This window comes from Silurus aristotelis (genome assembly GCF_946808225.1).
Source record: "Silurus aristotelis genome assembly, chromosome: 8".
Classification (NCBI taxonomy): Eukaryota; Metazoa; Chordata; class Actinopteri; order Siluriformes; family Siluridae; genus Silurus; species Silurus aristotelis.
The window spans coordinates 15090149-15113307 of NC_139581.1; the positions used below are offsets into that span (position 1 = coordinate 15090149).

The 23159-nt window shown below is 36.9% G+C and overlaps 2 protein-coding genes across 2 annotated transcripts in view; one reads left to right on the forward strand and one right to left on the reverse strand.

Annotated features, from left to right (window-relative positions):
* Positions 1 to 537: 537 nt before the first annotated feature.
* tbx4 (T-box transcription factor 4) lies at positions 538 to 18832 on the forward strand. The gene is made up of 10 exons (XM_083548615.1): positions 538 to 861; positions 3862 to 4007; positions 4249 to 4343; positions 7595 to 7714; positions 8925 to 9072; positions 12590 to 12742; positions 12852 to 12940; positions 13053 to 13288; positions 13439 to 14130; positions 18376 to 18832. Exons 2-9 carry the CDS (start codon positions 3864 to 3866, stop codon positions 14107 to 14109), a joined length of 1656 nt encoding a protein of 551 aa, XP_083404741.1. The 5' UTR covers positions 538 to 861; positions 3862 to 3863; the 3' UTR covers positions 14110 to 14130; positions 18376 to 18832.
* Positions 18833 to 19687: 855 nt separating this feature from the next.
* Positions 19688 to 23159, reverse strand: part of brip1 (BRCA1 interacting helicase 1) — a 51398-nt gene continuing 47926 nt past the window's right edge. Inside the window, exon 26 of the mRNA XM_083548660.1 lies at positions 19688 to 19780. Coding sequence (XP_083404786.1) covers positions 19703 to 19780 — 78 coding nt within the window. The 3' untranslated portion in view covers positions 19688 to 19702. The remainder of the gene's footprint in view (positions 19781 to 23159) is intronic.

The following is a 23159-nucleotide window of genomic DNA, read 5'->3' on the forward strand; positions in this document are numbered from 1 at the left end:
GAACACAACAAGAAACCCCAAAGAGTCTTAACCACCACCAAACCGTCTGAACTGATATGAAGTATTGATTGTATGCTGGTTTGAATATAGAATGATTTCTTGTCATTTTGACGGTCAGTCTCAGCTTGTTCACATGCCCCCCAGGCAGGATGTGTCCTTGGCTTTGAAGCAAGCTGCATATTTTTAACAGATATTTGTATTTTCCTGGATGTTTCTTTAACAGATTTATTATCGGGACTTTAAACTTAACTTCGACTTTATACTTTGTAGTCTCTAATTATTACTTAGTTTGAAGGTTGGCTCTGGATTTAGTCATAACCATCAACATCTAAGATAGGGAGGAGATATGTTTTCTGAATGTTTCACGACTCGATTGATAACTTGCTTTGGGCAGAAGAGCAATAATAGCTGGTGTTGTGGTCGCTCGAGTTTGCGGAACAGTTTGAGGGCCGCTTATAGGTGTTATTATCGAGCGCAACGTCAGCGATGAGACGTGAGAGGGAGGGGGAGCGCGTGAGAGAGCCCTGTAATTCACCCCTACTGTCCTAACAAATCAAGATCTTCAGCATAGTTCCCCTGTGTGTATTCTCAAGAAAACACTGTGTAGCGAGCTCTGCTCTAAGCCACTAGTGCATCTGCTGCTGTGCTCAGAGTATTTCATTTCGAGTGGAATATCTGTGTTTCGGGGGAACTGAGCGAAAGCACGGGAACCGTTACATCGCCCTGACGCAGAAGATGCTGAGCAGACAGCGCGCGCTCTAACCGGGACGTAACTTCCTGCCGATTTGCACCGAGGACTCGTTCCTGCTTTCTGAAGGGAGATGAAGGAACAATTCAGCACGTAGTAGCCCATTTAATGAGGTAATATTTATACCACCATTGGAGGGCACGAATAAATAGTCGCTGTTTTAAGACCCGTCAAATATCCAGTTATATTCAGAACAACAAATCAATTTTCGAAAATGATTGAGCTAATCTGATTTGATTTAGCGAATCTTATTCTGCTTTTTATTTCAATCAAATGCACTTCTGCATGAAAAATTTTAAAGTACGATGGCGTTGAAAGAAGGGGCAAAAACCTCCTGGTACAAAAGCTGCATGGCCTGGTCAGTGTCCAGCCTCCATCTCAGCTGCTGTGCTCTAACGAGGTGTCAAAAAATTAATACAGCATACATACAATATGAAAATATTATGAGCCAACATTGTTTGTAACCATTAGAAGCTTAAAATAATCAGTGCAGATAAAAATGATATTAATCCAAAATAAAAGAATTTGAAAGTGTAATCTTTCATAAAAGACTGGAGCATTTGCCTGTCCACTAAAAAACTATCCACAAAAGTTAGTAGCATTAAACATCCGCGAGACTCAACATGACACCTTAAATCAGCCATTGCAAGTAAACACAACCAGTAACCATAGGACTATAAACTTATATGTTCGATTTAAACTATTAGTCTATTCATTCATTATAAATAAATAAATGGCGTTGCTTTAAATATTTGATTGAATATTTTTTACACTGTAAAATGCGGGTAAAGAAAATCTGGGCCTATTCGCCGATTTGCTGTTGCGTAAGTAGAAATCCAGAAGACTCGATTGACATTGCCTTATCTTTAATAAAAATTAGATACAAGTATATTTTTAATTTAAAGAAACACCAGCAGGAATTTTTTTAAACTACTTAAAATCCACAAAATAAATAAAAAGAATACAAAAACAAAGCGTTTTAATGTTCCACTATTGGCGAACAAAATAAAAAAGGCATTGTGCATGTTTATTATTGCTCCTTTACACAAAACTGTGCTTCCTAAGTTATTAATATTTTTTTTTCTAGTAGGTAATAACTTTAGGTCTGCAATGCTTTATTGAACATTTTTATTAATTACCAGGTTCATGCAGCAGAAACCTGTACTCATTTTATTCTAATGTATTTGATAGCAATTATCAGAAGCTTACTGATCATGGTACTCAAACTAAGAGTTTGACATTCACAAAGTGAAAAGAAGGACTGTGATACCCATGCTTTTATGCTCATATACTGTATAAATCATTGATAATCCATACAAAAATAACAATCCATTACTCCACAGTGGATGGAAACTTTAATACTTGGTTCTATTACAAATCAGTATCCTTTTTAGCCTAAAGCACATCACAGGGGGGTGAGAGCTACAGTACAAGATGGCAGTCAAGATTAAAATTTATGAGAGCTGTCTTAATAACATGCATCATACCTGCATTATTCAGCCAAAGCCAGACCCAGAATAAAAGCCACAAGAAGCCTGAAAACCATCAGCTGTTTCTGCCAATTACAAACACAGAACAGTTACATTTTCCAGTAAAAAAAAAACTTACTATACAAACAAAAATTAAGCACAATATTGTACTTATTCTAAATTTTAGCATTTCGTAGAAAGAGATGCATGGAGGTTTAGCTATCGCTCAGGGCATTGGAATAAAGGTACTCTAAACCCAGTGCAAAAAAAAATCTCGGAATCTTCCAAGAATAATTTAACGGATTATATGTCTATAGTGACGGAGATATAAACACAGCTCTCGCTCACTGGGGTTAGTTAAACAGTGTAAGTGAACGCCACATTTTGGACAGGGAAAGTCAATGGCTGACTTGCTGCAGCTTCACCGCGGCTGTCAGGCCTTATCTTTATTAGCCGGTACAAATGTCTGCAAAAGTTTACATGGAATCCTGTTCTTCTCTTTTTATCTGAAGGGTGTGCACTCACACTGTTTATAGGTGCGAGATTAAATGGAAAAATGGCATAGGGCTTCAGGACATGAGTGGTTAGCTTATTGGAATAAGCAACATAGGCACAACAGGCTATGGCGATAGTGTCACTATAAACCGTACCTTTCATGTGATGTTTGTGTGTGAGCAGTGAAGGGTCGTGAGAGAGGGAGGTTCAGATGGCGACCTCTGTTAATGGAATCAGCAGTGTTTAGGCCTTCTTACATAAAACTCTGCTGTAATGTTGGAAATATAAATATTTAGGCAGGCAATACTTTAAGAACAAATGGATCTCAACCTTTTCCATGAAATTTAGAGGCCAGGTCATATTATGACATTTTCTCTTAAGAATGTAAATGTTAATCAATTTTTATAACGTTTATGATGTGAACTGTATAATATCACTACACTGTCAAGGACAAAAAAAGAAGCCATATATTATCAGGTCATGTTTCCATCAATCATCACAGGTACCCTATTTTTGAGTAAACTTTAAAAATCATATGTAAAATAAATAGAATAAAAACTTAACTTTTAGTAATTATATATATATATATATATATATATATATATATATATATATATATATATATATATATATATATTTGTAAATTTAAAATGTAAAGTAATAGTTAACAGTTATATTACATACTATTATTAATATATAAATATAACAAACTTATAATGTCATAGTGTTTTAGAATACTGAAAAGTAAAAGATTTTTGAATGAATTCTAAAATAATCTCACTGTTTACATTTTTAAGTGCAATAAATTATTTACTTTAGAATAAAGGATATTAATAGATTTGGCTCTGTCATGCCATGTTGGATCAGTTAAATATAGTTTAAACAATGTTAGCTAAACAAATCCCTTTAAATTTAAATCGTATATCAGTGCTTGTAATAAACAATTTTAGTTTATCCTAAATTATTATTATTCATAATCATTAGTATATATTTTTTTGCAGTGAAACCACGTATACTAGACTACTGATGAACTACATACCACTTAAAGTTATTTAAAAGTAGCTTTACAATATTAAAACAAAATGATACTTACATATATGTATACACAATTGTACTTACTCATTACAATTTTTTTTTTTCACTTTTCAGAGATGCTCCAAGAAAAGGCCTCAGCTGTGGCAGATGAAGGTGTGACTGTGGCACAGTCTGGAGAGCTTGCTGAGCTTGCTACCGACTCCTCACATCCGGGATTGAATGTGGCCCCGACCATTCACCACAACAATGATGTAGACCAGGTAAAACAATGTCCAACAATATGTTTAAAACTGTAAAATATTTTACAATATATTGCTGAGGAAAAACACACAAACACACACTCTAACATACTGCAATTAATATAGTTTAAATAGATTAGGAATACATATTTACATTCTAGAGGTATTTCTTTGCAGGTAAAGTAAGATAAAAATGTTTTTTCCACAACTACATGAAAACTGAATGCTGTCATTTTTTCGATCATTTGTTTTGTTCACAAAGAACATCGAGAACATCAAAGTAGTCCTTCATGAGAGGGAACTTTGGAAAAGGTTTCATGAGGCAGGAACAGAGATGATTATCACTAAAGCTGGCAGGTGAGTGAGTTACACTTTACTAAATTCTGAAAAGGGAAATATGCAGTAAATATTTATTAGTATTTTTCATACACAAAATGTACATTATTTCTAATATTTTGAAAGATTTATCAGCAATCATGACTACAATCATCTACCAACATTAAGCTTGGGTGAATTCCTATGTCCATCAATATTTAATTGAAAACACAAATGCCGGCCTTGTGTGTTAGATTTAATGCACGACATAGATTAGGAGCAGGAGTTTGAGCATTAGGTAGAGCATGAGTCAATGGTTTCTGCCAGGCGTAGCCTGCGATTTCTCAGGTTTTCTATGTGGGAAATGTATAAGGTGACCACAATTTTTTCTTAATGCCATAACCTTGTGAAAAATGGGCTCTCCCTTGTCCAGCTAATAAAGTGCACAACAATTCCTCTTTGAAGAGCTTAGCAGTGCACTATCATACAGCTGCAAGGGAGATTGCCTTTTTAGACAGTACTTCATTGATAGATGAATATTTCCAATGCGGTTTATCATAAAAATATGTTCCCAGCTTGGTAAAGCAAGACAAATGTTTGTTGTGTTACTTTTTCTGATTAAGAAAAAAATAAATTAAATTGTAAGTCTCAACAGAAATCACAGACATAGCTCTGTGAAAGGATCTTGTTACATAAACAGCGACTGAGTTTCAGTAGTTCTCATCATAGTGTTAAGTTACCAAGGGTGTCAAGCTGTGTCTGTACTGTGTAATCTTTCCCATGCTGGCTGTTTCTGCACATTAACAATCAGTACTGTTAGATGGCAGTATGGTTGGCCACAGCAGAAGATGAATGATAAAGTGAGTAATGTACACCAAAATGCAGTGAAGCTACAGTAAATGGTATTCACTTTTTATTGTTTCATTTCTGTAAGAGACAAATGAAGAAGAAAAATAAAAGGATACTTATTATTTGCAGTATTGCAATGTGAACTGCATGACTCTAATTTCACTCACAATAAACTGTATAATCGGTTGTTGGCTGTTGACTGTTGTACAAAGTATATTAAATAGTACAATAACTTTAAACTTAAAACTAGATTGTCCATACACTGAGGTGTGGGATATATTATACTTTTACTTCTTATTCCTTAATTCCATCTAATGTTTTTATAAGATATTTATCTGAAATACTTTATATATATTATATAATTTTGTTTAATGGCTCCTTTAACAGCCTAATTCTTACTCTCAGATTGATTGTCACCTGATTAAGTACAAATATATCAGCAGATTTAGATAAGATATTATTGTGTGATGAAAAAGTGAAAAACTACATAATATTAGTGCATCGCAGAGGGAGAAAGTTGTCCACACCCATACGGTGTCTATTCTACACAGCTGAACTCTGGAAGAACTCCTCAGAGTGATCGTGAGAGGCTTGTTATTGCATGAGCATGTCCAAGACTTCAGCGTGTTCATGGCTGTTGAGAGTGAGAGCAGCCGGCCAATGTGAGCCATCTCATTGTACACACACCGTCAACGAGCACACTGTTGGGCACTGATCAGCGTCTCCCAGGCTCCAATGGGCCCCAATGCTTCATCATCCCCATCTTTTTGATCTTTGCTTTGCTGCCGCTTCCCACAGACAGGATGGATCACTGGCAGAGCAGACGTGCGAGTGAAAGAGAGAGGGAGCATGCTAAAAGAAACAGCTGGCAGTATGCGTATGCTGACACACTCCTTATCCTTTACCATTCCACACATACACACTCACATGTTAGACCAGAGAGAAAGTCATACATATTAGTAGTAATACCTTGTTATAATGGTTTAAGAAATTTGGAAATATTACATGAAAGCTGTTTAAAGCAAGGAGCATAAACATTTTAATTCTACTTTATTACATTATCACCTACCCCTTATTACAATTAATTGTTAAAAATTATTTGCAGTGCAGGGAGACGTCAGATAGAGAAAAGACACTGGTAGTAGCCAGTTTTAGAGTATAATCCAACAGAAAGCTCTGTTTCCGATCGTCCTACAGCTTAAAGCACCTTTCTGGGATTACCCCATCCAGCTTAATATCCGTGATTGGATTTCAGCTCCGGACCAGACACACGAGCTTACCTTGGTCTGGAACAGACACTGATCTTACCTCATTGCAATCCCAGCTCTTGGGGTATTAGAGCTAATGTTATCTTGGCTGCCCTTCACATGCCACTCTTCAGCCATGGGCCTTTGAAGCTTTACTCCTGCACACAAAGTTGAGAGCTTGCACTTTTGCAGCCATTTATTTAGAATTTAGAGACAGTTATAAATGTATGACTGCTGGTTGAACCTGTTGTCAAAGGAAGCCCCAGATGAACTGATGCTCCATTGTGGAACTTTTGGAGGCCAGTGACATGCATGCTATATAAACTGCTGTCCATTCTGAGCCACCATTAAAAAGCACTTAAGGTTTATATGAGCACTAGTTGCTTTTGCATCTTACTTTTGACGCACATGGGATGAAATGAGGGTTTATTTTCCAAGATGGGTCATGGAAGGTAGTTCCATTGATGTATTTTATGTCTAGTATGTCTGGTATATTAACATATTCTGTCTATCATCCTGGCTCCACTATATTTCACAGAGCTGGTATACCAACAAACCATGACTATAACTATCGGATTTAATCACCTTATTTGTCCAAGAATTGATTGTTCTGCTTGTTCCTCTTTAAACACTAACTCTGATATTCTTACCCATTAGAGTCATTGCTTATTGCTCAAGATATACTTTCAAGTAGCGGTAATTTATATAAATGATTCAAAGATAAAATCAGCTCCATAGATGAGTCCAGTTCATTAAAAAAATAAATTCATTTCAGATTAAGAAGTAAAGGGATTTTTAACTATTGACATCGTCTCAAAGAATATAAAAGATAAACAAATTCAGAATATAAATGTAAAATTAATGCGTATATACTTTTAAGTTGATCCTAATGATGAATGAGTCGCATGAAATGACTTGATCTAGAATCTAGCTATGTAAACTATTAACCTCTATAAATGTGCAAATAAAAGCATGCCATTAGAAAAAGCTTTTTGCATAATGTACCATGGAAACATACATAGGTGACCACTGTATGGTTTTTGTCAGTCGGTATAAGATGCTGCAAGAAGTAAAACATTTTAACTTGTGTATACTTTTTAAGATATCATATTATATCGAAGCATATCATATCATATAAGATATACCTTACATTTTCTCCACATTTAAAATTTTCTTTATTTTTTTTGCTGTGTCAAGGCGGATGTTCCCCAGCTACAAAGTAAAAGTAACAGGGATGAATCCAAAAACTAAGTACATTCTTCTAATCGACATTGTTCCAGCTGATGATCATCGTTACAAGTTCTGTGATAACAAGTGGTGAGTCAAGGACCCTTGCTGCATCCTTAATCCTTTTCTAATCACCACCTAATCTACCGTAGATAAAAATTAAGAGTCATTAAAAAAACAGTTCAGTTTTTTAATACTGTAAATTGTGCTAGAAATTTATTTGGGCAACCTGGCAGGCCTGTAGCTTGCACCTTAAGATAACTAGCTTGCAAGGCTGCATATTAGCACATATAACCCTGTTTTAAGATGTCCATATTATTTATGTGTTTATCCTCTTGCCTTTGAAGAAGGAACCATGCATAAATCATCTCTATGCTCACATCTGCATTCTTTGCATGAGTAGATCCATCAGTCTGTATCAGATCTATCTTTAGCAAGGGGCTTGATCATGGTACATCTGGTTTTTGTCACCTCCAGTGTCCCCTTTACTTTAATTGTAATCACTGCATTACAACAAAACTGTTCCTATTAAAAATGTTTCTGCATCAGAATCTGGAGTGAAATGCTCATTTAGGGAACACTGATTACCATGCAACTCTATTGGTAGACTGCTTAATGTTTGTTGTTGCTGGGAATTGTCATTAGCACACAGTTAATTTTTCCAAGTTGTTGGCAAGCAGCCTGTCAAAACCAACGGCTAAAAACAACAGGGTAATACATGTCCTCTGTGTGACCCTGAGCCTCTGGCAGTGCCACCAAAGCAACCAATGAATTGTATTAACAACTGGCCCAGTTGAATGTGTAAAATACAGAACACTCAAAAACAAAACCATTCTTTTCCATAAACTGCACATTCCTTCAAGAAAACCCACATTTTATGATCAATTTTAAGGGATGTGTAAGATACACAGTCTTTGCCAGTGTTGGTTCTGGAGTACCTCAGTGACACCTTAGAGGCACATAATTAACAATGATGTTACAGTCAAAGCAACTAAACTTGGTATTGAGGAATGATTTCTTTAATGTTATGGATATAAGTCTGACTATGATATATCTACAATGTTGTTTTGGATAGAAGACTTCCTTTGGCAGACTATAGCTGTGTGACATTGAAAAATTGCCTTTGCTGTGGACACAGCATGGTTGTAATATGTCAGCAAGAGATCCCATAAAGTGAAACAGTGCTACATTTAAAAGCCTCAACTTTGTGTGTGTGTGTGTGTGTGTGTGTGTGTGTGTGTGTGTGTGTGTGTGTGTGTACTTTTTCTTGTTTAATTTGCGGATAAAATCTATTTTTTAGGATGGTGGCTGGAAAAGCAGAGCCAGCCATGCCTGGGCGGCTCTACGTCCACCCTGACTCTCCTGCAACAGGAGCTCACTGGATGAGGCAGCTGGTCTCGTTTCAGAAGCTAAAATTAACAAATAACCACCTGGACCCTTTTGGACATGTAAGTGTTTGTTTGATTTTTTTTTTTTTTTTTTGCATTGTCATATAACTTGATCATATATAAAGGTACTTTATATAAAACACACTCATCCAGAAATATCCCCAGATTTTACAAATATATATTTTTTCTTTGAAATATATATAATTAAAAAAATGTTCAGGTGTCCTACTATATTACTCATGACAATTCTTCAAAATACAACACATAAGTGTTAGAACAAATACAGTGCTACATTTGATGTTACATCACTGAGTGGCAAAGCATACAGTGAGTCTTTGCTATACTCCATCCACTTGGCTGAATTTACATTATTTCCTAACAATTCTCACTTCCTTTGCTATTTTTAACATTATTTTTCAACTGCATGACATGTCTGCTGAAGAGCAATGACAGAAAATGTGAAGAGGGCCAAGTGGGAAATTAAACGAGTGCTTTTAGTGATGTAGTCAAATGGGAGTCAAAAAAGAAAGAACAAATAAAAAAGTCAGTGACCATGTGTTTTAGGGAGTCACATCTAGCTCAAAAATTTATTCAACCATATCAGTTACTTACACAGAGCATTAACATTTGCATGATTACAGTGAGTTGCCGTGCTAATTTTAAACTGGTCTGAAAGCCTTTATTAAAATTACTTGCATCAATTATTACAGAAATAAGCCATGGCATGGGCAAGCATTATAATGATGTACCACTGGTAAAGGTGTTTTTGGGACAATTTAAACTTGAGCATCAGCACTGCATATAAAGATTTAGTCTACAAAACTTGCTCAATGCTTGCATACGGAGGAAGCTAAAACAGTCACATTTCACATACATTTCAGATAATGGGTTAAATCCAGATAAACTGTGATAAGGAGAAAATGAAAGCAGAACAGAGATGAGTAGTGTGAACATGGCAGTGCTGCCCAGAGGGCCCTTGGGATAACTTGTCTGAAGTTATCGCATCAGAGGCAAGCTCATTAGGTTCATAACCTGTCAGATTCATGCAGGCTTGGTCTGTCAGGAATAGTTGAGTGACTGGGAAGTGATGAGGGGGGGTAATGGGGCCAGTATGAGGCCACTAAGCTACACTGATGCCCATACTAGCAGGGATACTGCAGTTAACCAAAACGATTCTCACACTGGGTGCCTCTGAAGCCAAGCTATTATAGAATAGACAATCAGAAGAGACCACACCACATCAACTGCAGAGCCCTGACAAAACAATATACAAAGAAAAGAGACTTTCAACAATTTGTCAAACATGTTGAAACATGGACTGTGCTGTTGTATTACTTAGAACAAGAAGGTCACTTAATAAGCATATAAAGTCTTCTTAAAAAGCACCGGAACAGCAAGGCCCATTCTTTTGTTTTTGCTATACACTAAAGGCATTTGGGTTTGGAATCAAAAGGTGAATATAAATGTTAGATACATTTTACAGTTTTTATTTCCTTATATTCATTTAGGAATTTAATATCAATGCAACTTTAATGGCAGACCATCCAAGTTTAAGGCGATTCTGAGGTATTGGATAGTCTTCAGGTAAATGGAAGAAAATATAAATTTATAGATAGTTGCATATTCTTGCAATAACAGCCTCAAGCCGGTGACCCACTGACATCATCAAAGTGTAGCTTTCTTCATTTGTGATGCTTTTCTAGGGTTGTACCCCTCCCTTTCACTTTTGCCCTGGTGACGTCATTTCAATTCAGGTCAACTAATTTTTTATTTGTATAACGCTTTTAACAATGAACATTGTGTCAAAGTAGCTTTACAGAGATAAAATGGTCAGAAAGTTTTATAATATAATGTATGGTTATTACCTATAAGTATGTTCCTTATCATTTTAAGTTGATCCCTAATGAGCAAGCCAGTGTCAAGTCAGTTTTCACTGTGTGCATCAGCTATATATAGTTGAAATGAGAATAAAATCTTCTTGGGGTGAATCGGGCAGACTTGAAGAGAAGAAAGGAACAAGAATACTTGTCCCTTAGGAGCATGTTTAACTCGACAGAGAGAAAAAGGGAAAGGGAGCAAGATTAAGAGAGAACAAGAGAATGAGAGAAGTAGGGTGAGAGTAATATCGTTACGTTCTCATTGTTTCATAAATGTTTAAAGAGACTGTACAGTGTGATCAGGGTGCAGGCAGGGACTCCATCAGTGGCAGAACAATGAAAAGGAAGAGCTAAAAAAATAACACAGACAAGATGGATTCCTGGATTCCACCATCAACAAACCTGAGTGAACACATTAGAAAAAGGGGACGACAGCATCCCAATAATCCCAGTTCACCAAAACACATATATATTCATGATTAGTCCAGATTTGCTCCTTTACCAAGAAAAAGCTAATGACAAAAGGCTTGACAAAAGTTTAGCCTAGTCCTGAAGGCTGTTCCATAACTGTCGGGTTTTGCATAAGAACGCTCTCCCCCCTCCCTCCCCTCTTCATTATTTGAGGTACCAGTATATAGCATGCACCTTTTGATCAAAATAGGCTTGGTGGATCAAAATGGCAAAAAGTTTGCTCATTGCCTTGCTTCATGATGAAGTTTTACCCAATTAGACTGGTTGCTTTTCTCACTAAATTGGCAATCAGAATGTTTCGGTAGACTTTTGGTACAAGCACAAAAAGGAAAACCTGAAGCCCTAAGAAAACACAAGAAGGAATCTAAGAGTTTGGTCTATACATTTGTAGAGGTTTCTAACAGCATCACATGCTGCAACTTATATAACGCACGTCAGCATTTAACCAGTGACATGTGACCTTTTGAATTGGTGGCTATTGTCTGTATTTACAAGAATGAGTAAGCAGGTAGTGGGACACTCAGTTTGACCTAAGGTTGCTCTCTACACACTAAAGTTCGTGACTCATTTGAAGGGAAAAGCTGTGTAATCTGTGTAATAAAACAGATGACTTTGATGCTCATTGGCCCTGACATAGCTGTGCTGTGGTTGACCCTGAACTAACGCTCCAATGAGCATCCAACAAACAGCCCCTCTGAGCAGACTGGTGCCAGAGTGACCTACCATGTTTCACATCTGCGTGCATTCGCGTTCGCGCACGCGCACACACACACACACACACACACACACGCACACACACACACACACTAATTGGATTACTTAGAATGCAACACAGAGCAAAAGGACATTCATTTATAGATCCTTTAAATTAATGCAGAATTAAAGACTATAAACCTTTATGTTACAGTGAAGATAATTTTTAATTTGAGTATATTTAATGCTCTTTCACAAACTGTCAAAAACTCCTTACTGATTCTGATACACAAATTTTTGATCACAGCATGACAAGCACATCTAATTATAAATATTATACATATCAAATTGGAATAATATTTAAGTATCACTATGTCAGAATCTGCAGGTGAAGTCCAACCCAGTGTACAATTTTTCTTGCTCCCAATATACCTTTCTCTGACAACCACATACCTCACAGTCTGTAATATTTGATAAATTATGTCTTTATTTATTTGAGACAAATTAATAATATAACAATGTTTTTCTACTCCCAGATCATCCTGAACTCCATGCACAAATACCAGCCCAGGTTGCATATCGTCAAAGCGGATGAGAATAATGCCTTTGGTTCTAAGAACACAGCCTACTGCACCCATGTGTTTCATGAAACCTCATTTATCTCTGTGACATCCTATCAAAACCATAAGGTAAATATTTGGCCTCATGCATCATTACATGACAGAAATGTGCACTAGAAAGTTACCTGGTGTGATAAATAATTTACAACACAAGCTTAAGTCAATCTTGTTTTTGTAGATTACCCAGTTAAAAATTGAGAACAATCCATTTGCCAAAGGTTTTCGTGGTAATGATGAAGGAGATCTCAGAGTGTCCAGACTCCAAGGGTGGGCACAGTAAAAATAATTGTTAAAACATTTACATAACTAAATAAAATGCTGAATGAAAAAATAATAAAAACTATGTTCATTTGTTTCTGAATATGAACAATATTTCCAGGAAAGACTACCCAGTGATTTCCAAAAACATGGCAAGGCAACGGCTCATCACATCACACACCCATCTGACTGGAAAGTTAAGTGCAGGGGTATTGAGTGGTCACCCACAGGTCCACTCTCATTATCAGTTTGACGGTGGGGTCGCTCTGTCCAGTTCTGACCCACAGGAGCCTCTGTCTAACCCATTTCCTTCTGGCAGAGAGTCCAGTCTGCTTTACCATTGCTTCAAGCATAGAGGTACTACAGTGTTGTGTGATAAAAGTGTCTTTTTTTTATATCTTTATCAGTATGGTGATACAGTATATTTGCAGTAGAAAACCAAACACTAATTTACTGCTTTAAAAATGAATCCTGCTATTTGTGTCTTTTAAATCTCTCTATTCTTAGATAACAACAGACATTTGGAGCTGGGCTGCAAGCGGCCCTACCTTGATGCCACACCTTCGGCTGTTTCAGATGAGCACTACTTCCGCTCCCCTTCCTCCTACGAGCCCACTTTACTTTCTCACCCTTACTGTGGTGAAGTGTTTGGCTCTAGAGAGGCTTGCATGTATGGAGGTATAGATGGTGAGGCAGGAGCTGAAGGTGTGGCTAGCACTGAGGATATGCCTCCACCTTCCCTAAACTGCAACATGTGGGCTTCAGTGCAGCCCTATCCTCGCTATGGTATGCAGACTGTTGAGGCTGTGCCCTACCAGCCCTTTAGTGCCCACCTAACAACCACTGCCACCACAGCATCCATCGTCTCACATCACTCCGCACCTATGCAACGGCCACAGCCTGCACCTCAGGTTCCAGATCTGGTGTCTTTTGGTGCACAGCGGGCTTTGCCACCAATACAGTCTTCCTCATCCTCCTCTTCCTCATCTCCTTCTGGTGCTTCTTCATGTGACAAATCAGCACATCTGCTGCTATACCACAGGAAGCCTGGTTCACCTTTAAGAGTCCACAGGGATTTTTCAGCCTACCCGACCCAAAGCCCTACATCATCAAGAGAGTCGGTGTGCCAGTATCAGATGGGCCTCAGCAGCATAGGGTCCCACTGGACTGACAGCTAAGACAAGATGCAGAACATCACTGTAATGTTTATTCTAATATTTGTCCGTCACCTTAGAGTCACATACCACAAAGAGATTATTTTTCTATACAGCCATTTTCAGATTGTCAAGTAAATATGCAAATATTAGACTAATTTAAGTGTAGAATTTGTAAAATATAAACACTGTTATTTAATTCCCCATTTATGTACACAATCTAAATAGTAATAATCATAATTATGCTTTTATTATTAAATAATACATATATGCAGCAATTATACAACTATAAGTGTATTATGTGTAATAGGTTCTCCATAAAGCCTGCATTTGAATTTGATTTACATTATTTATGCATACATATATATCACACTGTTTGTGTGTGTGTGTGTGTGTGTGTGTGTATGTATGTATATATATATATATATATATATATATATATATATATATATATATATATATATATATATATATATATATATATATATATATAATTTTTTTCTTTTTGGATGGGCAGAGTGGGTATATATATATATATATATATATATATATATATATATATATATATATATATATATATATATATATATATATATATATATATATATATATATATACAGTGAGGAAAATAAGTATTTGAACACCCTGCTATTTTGCAAGTTCTCCCACTTAGAAATCATGGAGGGGTCTGAAATTGTCATCGTAGGTGCATGTCCACTGTGAGAAACATAATCTAAAAAAAAAATCCAGAAATCACAATATATGATTTTTCAACTATTTATTTGTATGATACAGCTGCAAATAAGTATTTATACACCTGTCTATCAGCTAGAATTCTGACCCTCAAAGACCTGTTAGTCTGCCATTAAAATGTCCACCTCCACTACATTTATTATCCTAAATTAGATGCACCTGTTTGAGGTCGTTAGCTGCATAAAGACACCTGTCCACCCCATACAATCAGTAAGAATCCAACTACTAACATGGCTAAGACCAAAGAGCTGTCCAAAGACACTAGAGACAAAATTGTACACCTCCACAAGGCTGGAAAGAGCTACAGGGAAATTGCCAAGCAGCTTGGTGAAAAAAAGGTCCACTGTTGGAGCAATCATTAGAAAATGGAAAAAGCTAAACAAACTGTCAATCTCCCTCGGACTGGGGCTCCATGCAAGATCTAACCTCGTGGGGTCTCAATGATGAGAAATCAAAGGTGAGAAATCAGCCCAGAACTACACGGGAGGAGCTGGTCAATGACCTGAACAGAGCTGGGACCACCGTTTCCAAGGTTACCGTTGGTAATACACTAAGACGTCATGGTTTGAAATCATGCATGGCACGGAAGGTTCTCCCCTTCCTTAAACCAGCACATGTCCAGGCACGTCTAATGTTTGCCAATGACCATTTGGATGATCCAAAGGAGTCATGGGAGAAAGTCATGTGGTCAGATGAGACCAAAATAGAACTTTTGGGTCATAATTCCACTAAACGTGTTTGGAGAAAGAAGATTGATGAGTATCATCCCAAGAACACCATCCCTACTGTGAAGCATGGGGGTGGTAGCATCATGCTTTGGGGGTGTTTTTCTGCACATGGGACAGGGCAACTGCACTGTATTAAGGAGAGGATGACCGGGGCCATGTATTGCGAGATTTTGGGGAACAACCTCCTTCCCTCAGTTAGAGCATTGAAGATGGGTCGAGGCTGGATCTTCCAACATGAAAATGACCCCAAGCACACAGCCAGGATAACCAAGGAGTGGCTCTGTAAGAAGCATATCAAGGTTCTGGCGTGGCCTAGCCAGTCTCCAGACCTAAACCCGATAGAGAATCTTTGGAGGGAGCTAAAACTCCGTGTTTCTCAGCGACAGGCCAGAAACCTGACTGATCTAGAGAAGATCTGTGTGGAGGAGTGGGCCAAAATCCCTCCTGCAGTGTGTGCAAACCTGGTGAAAAACTACAGGAAACGTTTGACCTCTGTAATTACAAACAAAGGCTACTGTACCAAATATTAACATTGACTTTCTCAGGTGTTTAAATACTTATTTGCAGCTGTATCATACAAATAAATAGTTAAAAAATCATACATTGTGATTTCTGGATTTTTTTTTTAGATTATGTCTCTCACAGTGGACATGCACCTACGATGACAATTTCAGACCCCTCCATGATTTCTAAGTGGGAGAACTTGCAAAATAGCAGGGTGTTCAAAAACTTATTTTCCTCACTATATATATATATATATATATATATATATATATATATATATATATATATATATATATATATATATACACACACACACACACACACACACACACACACACAATATACCCATGATTACTGCATGGATTATTACATTTCAGCTGGCAACATCTTTTTAAACCCTAACTGATGCAGTGAGTAGCTTCTCATTTCTTAAACCATTGCGGAAGACAGATCCTATGATCGTGGAAAAGATTTTAATATGTTTCAGAAGAGTCAGATTATTGGCATGCATCAAGCAAAACATCTAAGTAGCTGAAACTACAGAAATTGGGTTAAGAACTGTCCAACACATTGTTAAAAACTGGAAGGATAGTTGGGAACCATCATCTTCGAGGAAAAAATGTGTTTGAAAAAAAATCTTGAATGATCATGATCGGTGATCACTTAAAGGTTTGGTGAAATCAAATATTTAAAAAAACAACAGTAAATGGCTATGTTTTTTAGAGAAAGTAAGAGCATTTCCACATGCACAATGCAAAGGGAACTCAAGGGATTGGGACTAAATAGCTGTGTAGCCTTAAGAAAACCACTTATCAGTGAGGCTTAATAGGAACAAGGCTTCAATTTGCTAATGAGTATAAAGATTGGACTCTGGAAGAAGTTGATGTGGTCTTAGGAGTTCAGATTTACCCTGTTCCAGAGTGACGGGCTCATCAGGGTAAGAAGAGCGGATGAACCGATGCACCATCATGCCTGGTGCCTACCGTACAAGCCTGTGGGGGCAGTGTTATGATCTGCGGTTGATGCAGTTGGTCAGGTCTAGGTTTATCAACGTTATGTTCCCAAAGAATGAGGTCAGCTGACTACCTGAATATACTGAATAACCAGGTTATTCCATGGATTTTTTCTTCCTTGATGGCACAGGCATATTCCAAGACGACAATACCAGGATTCATCAGGCTCAATTTGTAAAAGAGTGGTTCAGGGAGCATTGGAAATAATTTTCACAACCACAGAATGTGTTGGATGTGCTGGAGAAGACTTTGTGCAGCAGTCCGACTCTCCCATCATCAATACAAGATCTTGGTGAAAAATTACTACAACTCTGGATGGGAATAAATGTGACATTGCAGAAGCTTATCAAAACTATGCCACAGCGAATGCATAATCAAAGCTAAAGGCGGTCCAATAAAATATAAATGTGTGTGACACTTTTTTGTTTTTTTTTGGACAGGCAGTGTATATATATATATATATATATATATATATATATATATATATATATATATATATATATATATATATATATATATATATATATATATCATACAGTTGTAAATCAAAGTACTGGTTTCAAACTTCTGAGTGGTAATTCCACACTTTTAAAGAGTAATTGATTGAGCATATAAAGTTTTAATTTGCTCCTGTTCACTGTCATATTTATCTGTGTATGGTGTATGTTTATAGTTGTGCTTGGAATTACATTGGATGTAACAATACATAAGCACTGCACTGATGGATGTTCAAAAAATATTTCAGTGCCAATGGTGTGTTAAAGCACAAATGACAATTTTTGACAATGCTATATGATGTTGGTATAATGTAGAAGACATTTATAGTGTTTAATAAATTTAACATTTTAAAATGAACAATATTTTGGGCCAAAATATTTTTGGGCCATTTGTACACACAATGATTTCTGAGCTGAGTGAAGTGTCAGTTTTTTATATAAGACTCTATTCAGATTAAAATATTCTAATAACACTTAGCACAATATGAGAAAATCCCTCATAATAAATGTACCCAAACATTTACCTTTACCTTCCAAATATACTGGATGGGATAGGATATTTAGAGCATTCAGGGCAACATTGCGTTTACATAAAGTGGTCTAGTGATAACTGCTAAAATTGATTATACAAAAGTATGGACTTTATTTCATAGCACTACTGAGATCAGAAGTTGTAGCACAATTCAAATGCTTCTGTCAGTTCCTCATTAGACCTTATGTACTTTGAGTTCAGTATGTTCATGTGGCCATAAATGAGCTCTATTCTGAACCATGCTCTGTTATGTGTCCATGCAGAATTGGAGTTCTAACAATGTGTGCTGAACACGCCAAAATATAGTTCTGATTGTGGCATTAATCTCAATCCAACATGGTACACTTAAAGTCAATGGACATCAGAGAGGACCTGCACAACCAGATGGAGGCTTTAAGAGCGATCCTGATGCCAAGAGGAGAGGAGAACAGAGAGCTGTTAAGGTGTCCAAGACCAAAGACCCAAAGGACTGAGCTCGTACAAGGCTGAAAATGTAAAACAGCAGGCAAATGGCCATAACGCAAACTCAAAAAGGATGAACCAGACCTTGGTAAGCCTGCTCACTGCTCATTAAGGGAAAAAATTGATGTATTTGAAAACCATATGTTGGTCTGGTGATCCACATGATCCAATTTGCTTTGGATTCAACATGTAACAAAATCCATAATGTTTTTTTTTTTTCTTGCACACCCGTTGAATAAATGCTACTTTTATCTCCTAGTCAGTTTCTAAAATTAGACTCTTTATACACATGTAAAAAACCAAATGTTATCCAGTCATTGTGCTCACTGTATTGTAATATACTTTAATCTAATGACATTTCAGAGCGACTACTGAGAATGGCTACACTTTGAGTTGAATCTACTCTCTGCAGTGTTTTGTACCAATCTTTCATTTTACCCCATTGTTGCATGCATACTCAAATCAAATGGTATTTATGTCAGAGGGTCATCATGGATCTACTCATCATTAATCATGGCCCCTCTGACTCTAGGGATGATTTACAAAGCTCTTAACCACATTGTTCAGCTATCAGGGATAAATATTGCATCCAGAGTCACTATATGATACATAAATAGTTTTGAAAGTAATCATTTAGTATGTTTTCTTTACTGCACAAACCCCATTTTGAATGAATTTTCCAACTTAATATATGTCCATTCATTCCAAGGTTATTAGATTTGCTGTGCATTTAAAGAAAATGTAATACTCGCAAATAGCAGAACCATTGCTATAAATAAGACAAAACCGATTCAAGTAGTTAAAAATGTATACTGTGTGCATAAAAACACAAATTGTTTTACTGGGTCTGTCTTCTATATGAAGCAGCTACTTAGATAATACAAGTGCAGCAATGTGTCAATACACTTGTGTTCTCCATACTGAGTTTTCAGGAAGAAATGGAAGCCAACATTTGTGACCATAAAGCACAAGTAAGATTTTATACAATTTTTTATTGTGCAACATCAGCAGCAATGAGTAAGGCTGTCACATAATGTTACTGGAGTAATATGTGACTCAAAAAAAAAAAAAAAGTTTGCATGTATAATTGCATACATGCAAAAACATTAAAGCAAGTGAAAATGCAGCTTACTGCTGACTCCACAAAAAAGGCCCAAAAGTCCTGATCCTATAGCAGAACCGCAGTGCTGATGGAACCAACCAGATCTGAGGGAAGAGAAAAACAAAAACTGTTTCTTTTAAAAAGTGCCACAACACTTAATTATATACAGTGTAGCTATGCATTCTATGCAGAATTCAAATGCTATGATAAATGAGCTATAAAAAAGATGGCTGCATTGCCCCGAGGTTGAGATCCTAAGCAACATACAGTGAGGAGAGCAGGAAACATCATGTGGCTTTTTAATCTGCTTTTAAAAACAGACCCACTCGCTCATGCTTAAGCCTACCTCTGATAAATCTTAGATCACTTAAAAAGAACTTCTGCTTATTGTCATCTGATCAAAACTTAACCGGACATTTTTTTTTAAGCTAAAGCTTCTTTCATAGGATATAAGAAGACAAGCCAAGACCCTAAAGATTTATAAGATTTAACTTCCCACATAAAAAGTACTCCATCACCATTAAAGAGAAGTCAAGTTTAAGCCCCACATAGAACACTATAGCTTGCAGTATCTATTTGTGCAAGAATGGGACTTGGGTGCATCTGGAACTCATTGGGGTGTATCTGGCTGTGCCTCTCCCCTCCTCTACCTTGCCCTTCTCCCACCGCTTCCCACTGTTACCCCTAAATCCTGTCTGAGAGCTACCTTGGCTGGGCACACTCTGACCTGGGAGCTTAAGTCTCTTTCTCTTGTAAAAGCAGGACCTTCTTTCTGAAAAAGCACTCAGAAACAGGCTTTAAATACTTTAGAGGGGATTTAATATCAAGTCCATTACTGCCTTTTTGGAGCCCAGTAAATAGTCAATTAGTGGATCATTTTGATTCAATCCACATGCATCCTGATCTGCTGGGGCGACCAGATGGCTTTACGTGCTCAACGCCCCACTGGTGCTGTTTGGGTGCAACACGGAGGTGACTAAGAGAAAAGGGACACATTATAGAGCACACAGTTACTCCAGTCTTCCTCTCACCAGGTTACTGATTTCACACAGATGAGGTCATGTTTGACCATAAACACAGCAACCTGCTCAATGTCATGTTATCGATGCCAGCTAGCTACATATTTTGCCTGGTGATTAACAGCAATACAGTTTAGCAGAGTGAGTTAAGGCTACTGGAAACAAAAAGGTGGGCTCAAAAGGGAGGGACATGCTGGTAGAAGTTCAACTTAGTTCTAGGACACACTGTGGCAGTGCTCCTTGATCAAAAGATACATCTGGTTGGCTCTAATAAAACAAACTTAACTAGGAGGCTTTAGATAAAAGCAGCAATAAAAAATTATTAATTACCTTGTGTGAGGAGGTGGATTAGTATTTTATTTTATTTTTTAGCCACTGGGTTATTTAAAGGCCTCAGAAAGGCGATGCTCAGTGTTTTGTGATGGCAAAAGAGTGCAGTTCCACAAAGAGGCATAATGAATAAAACTCTGGGTTAGCTTTAATTCTGTAATTGGCTACTTATACAATCTGAAATATGGATAGCACGCTCTCCTCTCCAGATACATACATCAATAAAGCATACACATTTATAGAAACCATGGCACCATCACAGAGGCTAAGTTGATGGTCCTAATGAATGCAGAAGTCTGCAAATGACCCAAATAAAAATAAATGTTTCTTATATAAAAGTAAGGCTCTAGTTTACTTGGTATCTTGTATGTGTATCTGTATTTGTCACTGGAAAAGAGGAAAAATGTTACTTTGTTAGTATGAGGAATTTCTTTGGGATAATATTCTCAACACATTCCCTCATGTGGCAAAATCTCTGTTTGATATTAAGGTGGGAACATGAAAAAAAAAATCTGGTTAGTATCCAAAGGATTTTGCTAAAATTTTCCAAGCAAGATTTGACTTTTAACAACCCCAATTATCTTCGTCTATAATCCCATCGTAAGAGTTATTTAGTGGCGGTGGCTGTAGGAAAGGCTTAAGCACTGCCAGCTTGTTGGTTGGTTAACTAAGAAGAAGGGGGTGATGGGGTATATAATTGTTTGGCCTACCATGTCAAATGTCTATAACCCACAGATCTGGTCTTGGAATAAAACTGCTCAGTGATGATTTCTCTTTTTTCTGTTTGCTGAGTAGCAATTAAATCATAAATTAAAACGTTTCATTTACTTAAAACTTAGTTAGGATTAATTTCACATGATTTAAAGAAACAAAAAACAGCTAAATTACACTAAGAACTAACATTCTCATACATTTTGATCATTTATTCACTTTTGAAAACATGCTCAATAAGTTAACAGATACATAATTAATCAGTTTAAAACACTTTGTGTATCAAATCCACCTTTTATTTTTCCTTTCTGTTCATCTATCAAAAATTAAAGAACATCATGTCAAACTTCATGTAAGCTTTGTCCTTTAGTTCAGTTTAAAACCCTCAAAGCTACAAAAATGCCTCCAGCCACCCAAAATACATTGCATGCTTGGTTCACTTCCTGCAATTGAACCTCACTAGAGTTCAATTGGAACCAGACTGGGACTAGTTCACTCAGGTGGTCTTGGACCAGTTACCAGTACACATACAAATGTGATTGCTGTTTGCTCACCTGCCTAAACACTGCAAAAGAAAACATACCAGAGTTCAAATCATATGGACTATATACTGTAAAGGTGAAAGGACAATAAGGTTCATGTGAAGACAGTTGAAGTTCAAGCTGCTAAGAAAGGTTTAGTCACAAATATTTACATGCGGTATCAAAGTATTTATATAAAGAAAATAAGGTTGGTCTTGCACGCTATGAATACATTTATGTTTGTAAAATAACAAAGAAATGGCTTACATATTAAAAAAACATATGATAAGAAGAAAAACCCTGTTTAGAAAAAAAAAAAATAAAACAAAAATAAACAGTATGACAGAGTGGTATAAACATGTAAGAGTTCTTCATGACCTCTATATAAAAGATCACATTTAGCTTTAGACCATTATTTTATAGCTATGGAGGAGCCTTACCTCCCTGCTCCCTCTTTGCATTTGTATTAAATGAATAGAGAGATTGTGTTTACAATAGTGGATTCCTCAAGCTGCCCCTGCAGTCTTTTTACTCTCCCACACCCCAGCACTCCTTTAAAGGCATTACTCATTTACGGAAGTGGAAAACCAATTTGTTTAAGCCCAAGGCTGGGCTTACGCTTTGCTCACATGAACCAGAACCATCTCCAGAAGAAAGATATTTGGTTGTAAACCAAAATAACAAACCCTTACCTTCTAGACAAAATATGTAAAACAGTAATAGACTACTGGGATGGTCGAGTGGGACTGTTTTGATAAAACGGAGCAAGTTTGCTTTTACTGATTAAATTTACTGTGAAAGCTGACGTCCTCCCCGTCGTTTGTCTTTCATGAGCCGGAGCATCAATCCCCTCTACTGGTTAAATTGTGTGAGTGCAGAACATGCAACACTTAATGGAACAT

Excerpts from the sequence above, each read along its gene's own strand:
- tbx4 (XM_083548615.1), top strand. The coding sequence starts at position 3,864 with ATGCTCCAAGAAAAGGCCTCAGCTGTGGCAGATGAAGGTGTGACTGTG. Across the intron at positions 7,715-8,924 it reads AAGTTCTGTGATAACAAGTG|GATGGTGGCTGGAAAAGCAG; the intron begins GTGAGTCAAGGA and ends TCTATTTTTTAG. Across the intron at positions 12,743-12,851 it reads CATCCTATCAAAACCATAAG|ATTACCCAGTTAAAAATTGA; the intron begins GTAAATATTTGG and ends TTGTTTTTGTAG.